This window comes from Mirounga angustirostris, unplaced genomic scaffold, assembly GCF_029215605.1.
Source record: "Mirounga angustirostris isolate CCGP_5_RB_7025 unplaced genomic scaffold, mMirAng1.0.hap1 SCAF_10, whole genome shotgun sequence".
NCBI lineage: Eukaryota > Metazoa > Chordata > Mammalia > Carnivora > Phocidae > Mirounga > Mirounga angustirostris.
The window spans coordinates 122,490,522-122,504,057 of record NW_026991718.1 but is presented as its reverse complement, the minus strand read 5'-3'; the positions used below and the strand labels follow the sequence as shown (position 1 = coordinate 122,504,057).

The 13,536-nt window shown below is 56.6% G+C and overlaps 1 protein-coding gene across 3 annotated transcripts in view; it reads left to right on the top strand.

Annotated features, from left to right (window-relative positions):
* JPH2 (junctophilin 2) overlaps window positions 1-12,274 on the top strand; it is a 63,586-nt gene extending 51,312 nt beyond the window's left edge. Inside the window, exons 3-6 of one of the 3 annotated variants that reach the window (XM_045885793.2) lie at window positions 5,326-5,444; window positions 7,583-8,301; window positions 9,115-9,209; window positions 10,525-12,274. In XM_045885793.2, coding sequence (XP_045741749.1) covers window positions 5,326-5,444; window positions 7,583-8,301; window positions 9,115-9,195 — 919 coding nt within the window. In that variant the 3' untranslated portion in view covers window positions 9,196-9,209; window positions 10,525-12,274. Of the gene's footprint in view, window positions 1-443; window positions 899-5,325; window positions 5,445-7,582; window positions 8,302-9,114; window positions 9,210-10,524 lie in introns of those variants that run through there. The other 2 variants (XR_010405856.1, XR_010405855.1) reach the window with 2 other exon arrangements.
* The last annotated feature ends 1,262 nt before the right edge of the window (window positions 12,275-13,536 follow it).

Genomic DNA, 13,536 nt, shown 5'->3' with positions numbered 1-13,536 from the left:
AGAGGCTGGGGTAGGGGGGGTGCTCTCAGAAGTGGTTCTGTCCTGTTATCGCCCTGCCCCTAACCCAGAACCACCAGGCTTATTTTTAACCCTGCTGACAAAGATAATCCGAATGAAATCAAGAAGAGTGACTGCTCCTTGCCCCTCCCACTGCCCCAGTTTCTGCTGCTTTCCTTTCCTGAAGGTCAGAGCCATCCTCGGAGACCCTCCCCCAGCGGCCTCAGCCAGGACACAGGGAGCATTTCCCTAGCAGGACCTGAACTCAGAGAGGGATCCTGGTGCTTGAGGAGAAACACTCGAAGCTCCTCCGGGAGTTGGGCAGGCTGGGAGCTGCCCAACATAGAGCTGGTTTCTCTGTCTGTCAGCACAAGCTTCTCAAACTGCCAGGAGGGTGGGCGGCTCGGGAGGGCTTGTAACACACAGATTCCTGGGCTCCTCCCCAGGGTCTGACTCCGGTCTGGACTGGAGCCTGAGAACCTGCATTTCCGACGAGCTCCCTGGTGATGAAGGGGCCAGGAGGGTGATGGGCCACACTGTGTGGCCCTGGCCTAGGAGAGCCTCTGGGCAACAGCGGAGGGGGGGGGCCACCCTCACTGTGTGAGCTGCCCCAGGCTGCGCCCTGAAGGCCGCTGGTGATACACCCATCTGGACGGCCCAGCCCGAGGATCCGGAGAGCCTGGAAGGCTGTGTTAAGTGCCCTGGGCTTGATTTTGAGCGTGTTAGGAAGCCTTGCAAAGATTTTAAGCAAGAGTTGAGGCCGCTGGACACCTAGACAAAGCCAGCCCCCGCCTACTGCGATCAGTTGTAGGGAGCCTGTCGGGGGCTTGGAGGAGCAGTGACGGAAGGAGGGAGAGGCTGCAGATGCTGGAGCTACAGCAGGAGTAGGAGAAGGGACCTGGTGAGTCATGGCCTTGGCTGCGGCAAGGAGACCAGGAGGAGGGTGCGGGAGGACACTGGGGTGCCTGGCTCCGAGGCTGGGAGCCATTTGTGAGACCAGAGACTTGGGGGAGCGCTGGTAAGGGGTTCCATCGGCCAGACTGACGGACACAGGAAGGGGAGCGGGCTTCCTTTGAACACAGCAGCCCGCATTGCCTTGGGCTGTGTGGCCTCCCCTTGCTTCACCCCTGTTCTGGCTGCTCTGGGCTGGGGGGGCCACAGTTGACCCCCCCAATTCTTCTGGGGCTCTGTGTGCAGGCTGCTGCTCTGGCCTTAGGAAGAGTCCTGCCACAAGCTTCCCAGGCCAGGAAACAAGCAAGTGCCATCCAGCTGGTGTTACCAAAAAAGGACATTTTCCCCCTTTGAAGGTTTGCCCAGCCCTTTTCCTTCTCCCCCCGACCTGGGGTTTCAGGTTTCCAGGGAACTGTTTCTGCAAAGTGTAGGACTTTGAATCACACGCATCTGTGTGCAGGCAAATATGATATGTATGTACCACACTCCGTCTTGATGTCATAAACCTCATCTTCCTCCTTTTCCTCCTCCTCCACCACCATCACCTCCACTCACCACCTCCTCCTCCACCACCATGAACTCCACTCACCACCTCCTCCTCCACCACCACCACCTCCTCCACCACCGTCACTACCATCACCACCTCCTCCTCCACCACCATGACCTCCACCCACCACCTCCTCCTCCACCACCATCACCTCCACTCACCACCTCCTCCTCCACCACCACCTCCTCCACCACCACCATCACCTCCACCCACCACCTCCTCCTCCACCACCATCACCTCCACTCACCACCTCCTCCTCCACCACCACCACCACCTCCTCCTCCACCACCATCACCTCCACCCACCACCTCCTCCTCCACCACCATCACCACCATCACCACCACCTCCACTCAGTCCCATCCTGGCCTAAACGCTTTCATATGCTGCCTCTTAAATTGTTAGTTTTCACCGCTGCTCCAAGAGGGGAGAATTACGACCTCCATTGTTCAGATGAAGAAACCGGGCACAGAGAGGCAGAGCCATTCACCCACAGTCCTAGAGTCGCCGTGGGGTTGGGACTCGGGTGACGCGGGCAAGGTCATGCAAAAGCGCAGGGTCGGATCCAGGCTTTATTTAAATTTTGTTCATAGCCCACCCTAGCGCCAGCCTTGGCAGAGCCAAAGTTGGAATCCAAAGCTGGGCTCTGGACTAGTCCCTGTGCTGCCCCTCTCCTTATACCTGTGTGTGTGCGTGAGCTTATTTACGTATTCTTTTTTTTTTTTTTAAGTAAACTCTGCACCCAATGTGGGGCTCGAACTCATGACCCTGAGATCAAGAGTCCCATGCTCTACTGACTAATCCAGCCAGGCGCCCCACGTTTGTGTCTTCTTTCCTTCAGTGACAATAATTATGGCAAGGTGGCATTGTGGAGGGCAGGGCTTGGGAAGCAGACGGTTCTGGATCTGACCTCTACTGCTCATTATTGAGGGTATAGCCTGTGGTTCAAGGCACAGACCCTGGAGCCAAGAAGGCCTTCGTTTGAAATCTCGTTCTGCCACTTGCTGACTGTGTAAGGTTGTGTTAGTTCCTTAAAACCTCGTGCCCTGCAGTTCTCATCTGTAAAGAGGGACAGTGGTATCAACATCTGCTACCCAGCGTTACTGGGGGAATCAAATGAGTTCATTTCTGTCAAGCCCATGGCAAGTAGTAAATGCTTTATAAGTGTTAACTGTCATTTTTCATCCTTGAGGAGATACTTCTCTGAGCCTCAGTTTCCCCATGTGTGAAGGATGAACAGGAAGAACCACCTCCCAGGCTGTTCTGAGGATTGAAGGGGATAACGTAGGCAAAAGTCCTCTCCTGTGGAAGGAGCTTAATAAAAGCTCTCTCCCTTATTTCAGGCCCAATTCTATATGCTGGAGACTGAGATACAAAGATACACGTCAACTCCCCAAGGCATTAACTCATCTGCAGCGTGGACCCTGAGTTGACCTTTCAGTTCCCCAAAGGCACCGAACTCTTACTCTCTCTCCTCTCCCTGCCTTGCTGTCCCCACCTCTCCTGTTATGGGTCTAACTTCTGTTTGTCTTCATGTCAGCTTAACTGTCACATTCTCAAAGAAACCTTCCCTGACCCCACCCTGCCACCGACCTGTGTTGCCTTCCTGCTCTACGTGGTCACTGCCTTCTCGACTCTTCCTTCATGGCACTTCTCACAATTGCAATTGAGGACCTTTTATTTAATCACCTTTTATTAAAAACGTTCTGTTGTTTGTTTACCACCTTTCACCCTCACTTGACAGTGAGGACAGGGACGGGGTTTGTCTTACCCACGGGAGTCTCTGTCCTCAGCTCCTGGCCAAGGGTGGCACCTTTCCAGAGTTGTTCAAGCTCACAAACTCTGGAGTCATCTTGCCTGGGTTCAAAATCCTAGCTTCTGCCCTTACGCAGCCTGAGACCCAGGGCAAATTATTTCACCTTTCTGTGCCTCATTTCCTTTTCTGCAAAATCGGGAGAATAGTAAGGACACCATCTTTCCTAAGGCGTGATGATGAGTGCATGAGATAATCTGCATGATTCCTTTAGAACAGTGCCTGGCCCATTCATAACGGGGCTATTATTATTTTAGTAGGCGTTCCTGGCTAGACTAACAGCTGAAACAAACATCCCCCAAATCTCAGGTGCTTAACACCACAAACATGTAAGGTTTGCTTAAATGTTCCACACTGACTATTTAAATGTAATGCCTAAATGTTCCACATTCCAGTGTGGGAACTTTGCACTATGCAACAATCATTTCTGGACCCAGGTTCCTTCCGCTGTGTTTCTGTGTCCACGGAGGGGTTCTGTGGATAGAATTCAGGGAGTCTGTGAACTTGGATGCTGTTTTAGGTTAGCTGAGCCTGAGCCTGAGGTGGGGATTTTTTTTTTTTAATTTAAGATTTTATTTATTTATTTGAGACAGAGAGAGCACAGTTGGGGGAGAGGCAGAGGGAGAGGGAGAAGCAGGATCCCTGCTAAGCAGGGAGCAGGACCCTGGGATCATGACCTGAGCCGAGGGCAGACGCTTAACCAACTGAGCTACCCAAGCGCCCTGAGGTGGGGATTCTTGCTCAGATGATTTTTTTGAAGGGACACTCTCGGGAGAGAAGGAGAGTGACAGAAGCAGGGTAGGGCCGGGAAGTAACCAAGCAAGGGTGTGATCTTACCTGCAGTCCTTCTTCAGCCTGGCCCCACGGTGGGGGTTCTGTAGCCTGGCTTGTACCACAGTGCTGGTTCTTCCTGGGGCAAGAGGGGGACTAGTGGGTGTCATCAGGCATTAGTTGTGGGCTACTTGGTTGGAGTGGGGGCGTGGCTTCTGTGGGTGCCGGTCTCTGGGATAGCAGTGAGCATTAGCAGCCTATACAGGAGCTAGGGGTGGGTGCATTTGCCCAGCGAAGTGTTCTGGGCAGGGCACCCAAAGTGTCTTCAACAGATGGAAAAACTATCTTATTTTTACTAACCTATTACTGAAATTTAGCATTTGCTTCAATTATGGAGGTAGGCAATAAACCATAGTAGTATTAGAAACATCTGTGGCTTGGTCACCAGTGGAAATTACATACTTTCATGTCACATTATTATTGTTGCAGATATCTTTTTTTATAAAGATTTTATTTTTTTAAATAATCTCCACAACCAACACGGGGCCCGAACTCATAACCCCAAGATCAAGAGCTTCACGCTGCCCTGCCTGAGCCAGCTAGGCGCCCCTATTGTGGATATCTTTGAAATACCCTTTCTGCTAATCTGTACTTTAAAATTATTGTGGTTAGTTCACTTGCTAGATATTTTGTTCAATACGTTAATGAAGAAAATGCATTATATTACAGATTCGTTCCTGTAGTATTTTGGAAACAGTGTGTCCATATAATTGCATCCCTATGTAATCCTATGTATTTTATGCATTTTAAAACACCATTCTGAGAAGGGGTCCATAAGTGTCACCAGATGCCAAAAGGGTCCGTGACACAAAAGAAGTTCAGTTCCCCATTCTGGGGTGTTGGCCTTCCCTCCGTTCAACCAGCAACAGGGAGAAAGGAGAAGATGTAGAGGATCACACAGGAGGTTTTTATGGGCCAGGCCTGGAAACAGCATACATCATGTCTTCCCACAGTGCACTGGCCAGGACTCAGTCACCTGACCACACTGACTGCAAGGGAGATGTAGTCCATCTGTGTGCCCGGAAGGAAGAGGGAATGGTCTAGGGAATGCACAGCAGTCTGGTCCACAGGGTTCAATACGTCTTCATTGGCAGCCTGAGTGAATGAATGCTGTGTCCGGCGTGTCTTTGGTGGGCAGAGGTCTGGTTTTCTGGAGGGATCCTGAGTCTCTACCATGTTGTCTCTTCAGGACAAGCCACGCCAAGGCCAAAGCTGAGGCAGCGGAACAGGCCGCCCTCGCTGCCAACCAGGAGTCCAACATTGCCCGCACTTTGGCCAGGGAGCTGGCTCCGGATTTCTACCAGCCAGGTAGGGCCAGCCTGGGAGGGGACGGGCAGGACAGGGTGAGGGCAGGCCCCCCAGGGTTGGACCACTTTTCTTTTTGTTTGGTTGCTGGAAAGCTGAGGTGCCCAAGTGAGTTCACAAATGTCCGTGAGTTCAAGCAACTAGGGGGCGGTATGGTGAAAGCTTGGGTGAGAAGCTTGGGAGCGACACTAGGGGACTCATGCTGAGATGGTGGTGGGGGCATCAGAGGCTGCTGGTGGCAGACTGGACCCACCCCAGACTGCACACAGGGCTGACAGTTGAGCTGATGAAGCTTAGCAAATGGAGAAGTCTCTGTGGATGAGGAGGTAAAAAGCCCCGCTGCTCTTGCTCATCACTTTCAGTCTGGCACTGAGTGCTGCCCACGTGTCAGGCACTGTGCTGGGCTCTGCGTACAAAACCTGGATTCTGGGTTCAGAATCTAAAGGAGCAGAGAGTCATGAAGACAGCCTATCAGGGAGTGAGGCACGTTTTCACGTCCTGACTCCGTGGCTAACCAGCTCAGCGACCTTGTTAAGTTCTTTAACTTCTGTAAACCTCAGTTTTCTGATCTGTAAAATGAGAGTAAGAATAATACTTACTTTTGGGGGGTGGGTCCAATGCATGGCAGGTGGGGAACACATGGCCTAGTCCACAGTGAGCTCTTGATAACTCTTGGCTCTTGTCTCACCGTTATGATTAAATTCTGCACAGCATCAGTTCTGTGTGGCTTGAACAGAGGCTTTGGGAGCTCAGGGGGGCACTTCACCCAGTCAGGCAGGGAGATGTCAGCGAAGGCCGCCCTCAGAAGAGGCCGTTTGAGCCAAATCCTGAAGGCTGAACGAGAGTTCACCAGGTCAGTGGGGCTCAAACATGACACAGCCTGCTGGGCCCACCCCAAGTTTCTGATTCAGTAGGTCAGAATGTGCTTTTCTTTTTCTTTTTCTTGCTCTTTTTAAAAAATATTTTTATTTATTATTTATTTTAGAGATGGGGGGCGGGGAGCAGAGGGAGAGGGACAAGCGGACTCCGTGTTGAATACAGAGCCCGACGCGGGGTTTAATCCCAGGACCCCGAGATCATGACCTGAGCCTCCGACTTGGAGGACTAACCGATTGAGCCACGCAGGCGCCCCTGAATGTGCTTCTCTAACAAGGATCAGGCAACGCGGATGCCGCTGGTTTGGGACCACTCACTGCGAATCACGGCCCCACGCGGTGCTATGTGGGCGGCGCAAACCAGGGGGGAGGGAGTGCAGGTGCAAAGGCACAGAAACTTGGAGCCGAGTGGCAGGCTCGGAGGTTAGAAAGCAACACAGGCAGGAACTGGTGGGAAAAGAGGCTGCAGAGCAAGAAGGACCCTGCCTCTGATAGAGACTTGGGGGGGGGGGGGGATAGAGAGCAGGGGGAGTCCAGGGGGTGGGAGATTGCTGTTCTCCGCTCTGAAGGGTTTTATGGTAAGTGGCATGATTAGACTTGTGTCTTCTAAATGTTATCCTGGCTGTAGCAGGGACACCACAGGGGACCGGTCCGGGGACGGTGGAGCACAGATGTGTACCTGGGGGCTAGGTTGCCTCCGGGCACAGCGTTCCCCCTGCTGGTCCCAGGAAAAGCGACATTTTGCGACACTTCCCGGCGGGCCTCCACCTTGGGTGGTCATAGCAACAGCTGTCACCATGTGCCAGGCGCTGAGCTCCGCACTTTTCATGCGTTTTTTTCCATTAACCCTTCCGTTAGTATTTATGAAATAGGTACGATTAGGCCATTTTTCTGACAAGGGAATGGAAGGAAACCAGTGTCACGGTGAAGAGCATAAACTCCGGAGCCAGTCGGACTGGGTGCTGGTCCTGGCTCTGCCCTTTGTCAGCTGGGTGACTTTGGGCAAGTGATGTCACCTCTCTGAGCCTCCCTTTCTTCCTCTGGACACATGAGGCCAATAATAGCATGGACCTCAGAGGTAGGGCTGTTAAAAGGCTACAATGAGCTCCTCTTTGGAAACTGCTGGACATAGTGCTGGGCCCACGCTAGACGGTAGGAAGGTGCCGGCTGGAGATAAAGCAGGCCGCGCGGCGTTAAGCGGCTCGCCCAGGGCCACCGGTGGTGGGACCCGGGTTCGAGGCCAGCCTCGCTGGTTGTCCCCCGCAGGACCGGAGTATCAGAAGCGCCGGCTGCTGCAGGAGATCCTGGAGAACTCGGAGAGCCTGCTCGAGCCCCCGGAGCGGGGCCCCGGGGCGGCGGGGCCCCCGGCGCGGTCCCGCGAGAGCCCGCAGATGCACGAGCGCGAGCCCCTGGGGCCCGAGGGCGGCCCCCCGTCGCCGACCGGGACGCCCCCGCAGCCCAAGCGGCCCCGCCCGGGGGCGACCAGGGACCGCCTGGCGAGCCCGGGCGCCTGGAACGGGGAGCCGGGCGCCGAGGGCCGCCGGCCGCTCACGCCGTCCGAGGGCGCGGGCCGCCGCAGCCCCGCGCGGCCGGCCGCCGAGCACATGGCCATCGAGGCGCTGCAGCCGCCGCCCGCGCCCGCGCCGGAGCCCGAGGTGGCGCTGTACCGGGGCTACCACAGCTACGCCGTGCGCACCGCGCCGCCCGCGCCGCCGCCCTTCGAGGACGAGCCCGAGGCCCCCGAGGCCCCCGAGGCCCCCGGGCCCGACTCCGCGCCGCCGTCGCCGGCCGCCGCCCCGCCGCGGGCCCCCGAGCTCGCGCCCGGGGCCCCGGCCAAGCTGGAGCCCAAGCCCATCGTCCCCAAAGCCGAGCCCAAGGCCAAGGCCCGCAAGACGGAGGCCCGAGGGCTGAGCAAGGCGGGGGCCAAGAAGAAGGCTCGGAAGGAGACGGCGCAGGCAGCCGAGGCCGCCGTGGAGGTGGACGAGGTGAGGCTGGGGGCGGGAGGACGTGTCCCAGCTCGGGTCCCCCGGGGCTGGTTGGGCTCGAGGCGGCATTCCGGGGCGGATGACTTGGGCGTGCGGAGGGTGATGGCACAGGATGGAGCAGGGGAAAACCCCGCAGGGATGTGGGCTTAGTCAAGGGTAGCCTGAGCAGGACTTGGTAGCCTCAATCACAGTGCAGAGTCCGCCCACCTTGGGGCAGGGGGCAGGCCTTTGTGCCTGCGACCAGGTCAGCAGGGGCAGTGCTTTGGAGAAGGGGGTGCTGGGAGCCCTAAGCAGGTTGGCGGCGCGGTGGGGGGGGGGGGTAGTGAGTGCACCTGGGGAACCAGAGCGATCTGAGCTGAGCACCAGTAGCATCTGCTACAAGGTGTGGTAGCAGGGAGGGCTTCCTGGCAGTGGAGGAAAGACCCAGTGGGGCTTATTAGAGCGGGCTGGGAGCTGGAAACTCAGGGACCGCGAGTGAGGCAAGGTTGTGTGGGACCAATGGATGCCGTCCAGGGGGGGATTAGCAGAAAGGAAGGCATGTTCTGGCTTCCAGGCCCAGCGCTGCCCACTGTGTGCGTTGGGACACATCCTTGCCCCTCTCTGGACCCTGTATGGTTTGGTTAATCATTTCCCAGAATCCTTCCAGCTCTGATGGTCTGCTGTCCAGGTGCTGGACACAGCAGTGGGCAAAACGAGGGGTGCTCTCAGGAGGGTTCTTTCAGAAGTTCCTGCTCCTCTGTCCAGCCTTGTTGGGTCTTGGGTGGGTGGTGTTTCAGAGGCCATGGGAACTCAGCTTCTCTCCACTGCTCCCAGGTCCCCAACACCGTCCTCATCTGCATGGTGATCCTGCTTAACATCGGCCTGGCCATCCTCTTCGTTCACCTCCTGACCTGACCCTTGTCTACCAGGTGCGTCCCCTGGGGGGGGGGGGAGGGGAGGAAGGGGAGCCTGTAGAGAGCTCTGGGCACCAGGGAGATGGAGGAAGGTTGTTATCTACTGGGCATCTGTCCTGTGGCTAATTGAGGCCCGGCCCCCAGCAGAGGCAGGGACGACGGATTTGTGGATTTGATAGATCATGCCTTCCCCAACACACACACACACACCCCTTGTTAGCTCAACATGTGCAGAGCACCTGCTCCCTGTCAGGTGAGCCCTGGGGGCTTCACTCACTCACTCATTCATCATTCATTCATTCATTTGACCACCATTTACTGAGCAGATGCTCTGCTGGGATCTAGGGATACATCAGGGACCCACTCCTGCCCTAAGAAATGGGGTGAAGATGAGAGTAAACCCTTAACTTACAGCTCATTATGCAGAAGTCGGGCATCCAGAGGTGCGGCAAAACAGCCTCTCCCAGACTCCCACAGTCTCACCTGAGCTTGCCTGAGATGGGCAGACCCTCTTCTCTCGGCCCTCCCTTTCTCTTTTGCCCACTTCAGTCTGTAATCCCTCTGCCCCTGGCCTCCCCATCCCCCAGTCCTCCCTTCCAGAAACCCCCGCTGTCAGTCAGTCAGTGTCCCATGCTGGAGCTGGGAGGGCTTGGTAAGACCGGTGAAAAAGAGCTGGGCTGGGCTATGCTGGGCTGAAGGAGAGTGGCTCTCATGGGTCTCAGGGTGAAGTATCCACAAGACAAAATCTTTTCCCTGTTAGGACCAGCCTTCACACCATAAATCCTGTGCTTGGTGATGCTAACAGTTTCTGCGACCTGCCCTGCCCCCAACCAAAGACCCCCGCCCCCCTCCTCAATCCCAGCTTGGTGTGGGTTGGAGGTTCCTACTCAGTCCCAGGACAGGAGAAGAACTCCCTGTGCAGTCACCCAATAAATAGCCAGTGACAATATTAGCCTGGTAGGTGGTGTCCTGGGGGTGAGCGCTGGGCTCTGCTGGGTCCTCTGTTTCACAGGGGATCTGGGTGTGTTGGCTGCAGGAACTGACACTTTATGACCCGAAGGATGGAAGCGTGAACGAAATGACAGGAGGAGGAGGGCTGGGAAGAGAGTACCAGGCACAGGGACAGCAAGGCTGGGAGAGGCCTCACGGCCTTGACTCTGAACCTGTTGAGTCAGAGCCCAGGGGCAGGGTTGCCCCGGAGGCTGGGAGAGGTGGGTCCTGGCCCCAGAGAACATCAAGCCTGAGGCTTGAACCCCGCCTCAAACCTGGCTCAGCCTCTTCCTTTCTCCCTCCCTCCCTCTCACCTGAGCCTCTCGCTGTCTCTCTGCAGAGCCAGCAGTCCCTGCTGAGGATGTGAGGACCCATCTTTCTGCATTACCAGGCAGGGTGGCCAAGGAGGACTGAACTCTGGACCTGGAGCCCTGGGGTCCAGCTCGCATCCACACCACATCCGTTGAAGGAGGCCTCCCGTGGCCCTGCGCTGGGTGGCAGTGGCGCCCAGAGGAATGGAATGTGCTGGGGATCCTCCGGGAGCTCTGGGCCCGGCGGTAGGGGGAGCCTCAAAGGAAGAGCCCTGGTCTCTTGAGCGCGCCTTTCCCTCATCCTCATCCATTCCCTCACCTTGCTGCTAGGGTCCCCCTACCCTGAGCTTTTGTGTGTTTTGGGAGACGTCACTAAACCAAGGTAGTAATACGAACTCCCAGCCCCTTTCCTTGCACCCCTGCCCTGATTTACTTTAACCGTCTGGCTGTGGGGGGAGTGACAGATCCCCGAGGCGGGCGAGCCAGGGAGCCCCCGCGCCCCCCCGACGGGGCAGAGGCCCTGCCTTTCGTGGGCTTCGCGCAGCACACGCTCTGTCCCTTGCTTACAGATGTTCTGGATGACAATAGAGGCAATGGACATGCTTAGTTTGAAAATCCCAGGACACAGTGCTCCTGCCTCCTCCCACCGGTTCAGTCAGCTTCCCTCCTGGACCAGTAGAAGAGGTGGAGATGCGAGGCACTGGAGCCTGGGGTGGGAAGAAGGGCCAAGGGGCAGGTGGGATGGCCCCTGTCTTTGAGTGTGCCTGAGCCCGAGGCTGCCTCGCACCTGGGGCTTCCAGTGGGCCCAGGGCGCTGAAGGGCCACCCCGCAGGAGCCCCGGGGCTGCCAGAATAACACCGGGATGTCCTCCGAATTGGTTTGTCCGTTTCCCTCACCAGGGCCCACTGCAGCCTCAAGGGAGAATGAGCATGGAAACCCTTGGAAGCCCAGGCAGATTTCTCTGGGGACAGACTCTCAGGCAGGTGCTGAAGACAGGCTATTTGTCAACCATCATTTCCTAGGGAGAGAAGAGCAAGTCTGAGGTCCCCAGTGGGTGCAGTCTGTTGGATAATGAGCCCCTTGGCTTGCTTGGCAGAAGATGGTATTTGCATGTAGCTCATTACAGATGTTTCGTATCACACTGGATCTCCAGTCCCTTGTGCTTGCTGGGCTGGGTGGAGGCTGAGGGCTCACGGTCCCGTGAACCTGGGAGGACAGAGGAAAGGCCTTCTAGGCCCCTTCAAACCCAGGGAAGGTTGTGGCAATGGCATCCAAGCAGAACCGTGGGCATGCTGCTCTCCTGCTTATTTCTGTGGACCTTGGGGGCTTTGGTGTTGTGATCCAGCTCTGCAACCTGGAGTCTGTTCCTGATGAGGTTGGCCTCGCCTTTCCCCCTCGGTACTTGGGCACCTTCCTCCAGCTCCACGCGTGCTGTCTCAAGCGCCGCTGGGGCTTCATGGTGGAGCTGGAACCTTGGACTGCGTTTCTGTGGCGAGGAGCCTGCGGATTCTCCCGTCCTCAGCCAGCCCGTGGCTCTGCGTCTGTGTTTGGGCTTTTCTGGACTCCGAGGGAAGGACAGGGCTGGGCTGGGGGCACTGCTCAGGGCTGGTGGGCCCCAGGCCTCGGCTCTGAGAGCATTGTCCAGGTTTGGGGCTGGCCCAGTGCTGGAGATAAGCCTCTGGGTACCAGAGCTCCCGGGCCTAGGGTTAGGGCTGGTGCTTGGGGTGAGGGTTCTGGATGCTGCCGTCTGTACAATAATAAACCTGCATCTGCTCGTGGGCTCTGGAGGAGCTGCAGGGTCTGCTTGTGGGCCCAGCCTGAGGGACTGGCCGAAGCGGGCAAGAGAGGCTGGGGGCCCTGTCTTTTTCTTACAGTTCCCATCAAACCTCTTCGGGGCAGCCAAAGGGCTTCAGTTCGGCTAAGGCGGATCAAAGACCTTCTAAGGCAAACCCTGGATTTCTAAAGCAGACTTCCAGAACCTTCCCTGAGCAGCACGTGTTAGAGGAAAGAGCCTGCCCTTTGAGGTTAGGTCCTCCTGGCCTCCTGTCCTGCTCAGCCACTTATGTCTCTTCTGACCCTCAGTTTCCCCATTTCTAAACAGGGAAAATAATAGTACCTCCCTCCCTCCTGAGACTGTGGTGGGGATTCCAAGAAGTGTCGATGCTTGTGGAGGAAAACCCGGCTGAAGAAGGAGTGGAGACATGGAGACTTGGATCATGATTGCCAAACACCCCAGTACCTCTTGCATTTTGGTTGAGGACCCCAGAAGCCGCAAAAGCATGGAGACGACCCAGGTCCCAGTTAGATAGTCACAGAACGTCTCAGAGGGGGACCCAGTTGCCACCTTCCTTCTCTACAGAGGCCCAGAGAGGAGACATTTGCCAGGGGTCACACAGCAAGTCAGCGGCAGGAAAGCAGTTGTCCCGACTCCTGTGTGAAGAAGCACTTCCGTGAAGGTTCTCCCGAAGCCGGCTGCCCCGTGGGACAGTTGGAGGGGCGGGTCCCTTTCCCCTCCTCCTCACCCCTCCACAGGCAGCGCCCAGAGTGAGTGGGGGCTCAGGACTCCCACTTTTCTCCCCGGTGCCACCATGGACTCGCTGTATGTCATTCCTTCCTTCCTTCTGTGCCTCAGTTTCCTCTTCTGCCAAAGAGACTAGAATCCCTGCCCGTGGCTTTCTTCACAGGCAGTGCAGTGAGAACCAGATGAGGGGGATTGTGGGTGGTAAAGAGGTGTTCGAAACCCTGGAATGATCCAGGAATCCCAGGAAGGAGGAGGGGCTTGGAGGGACCACTGGAGGGGTGGCGAGGATAGGAATGAGGAGGGAGCTGCTTAAATCTGCAGGGGTTCTAACAAAACCCACTGAGGGAAGGAGGGTCTGTAGACTATGTGTGTGTGTGTGCGTGTGTGTAGGAAATGGGAGTGAGGGGTGGGGGACAGAGGATGACTGCATCAGAATCACCTTGGTTTTAAATGAAGGTTCATTCCTGAGCCCCCAGGAGCCTCCGTGTCAGGGAAGGTTGGCCAGAGTCAGGCGCCCCCT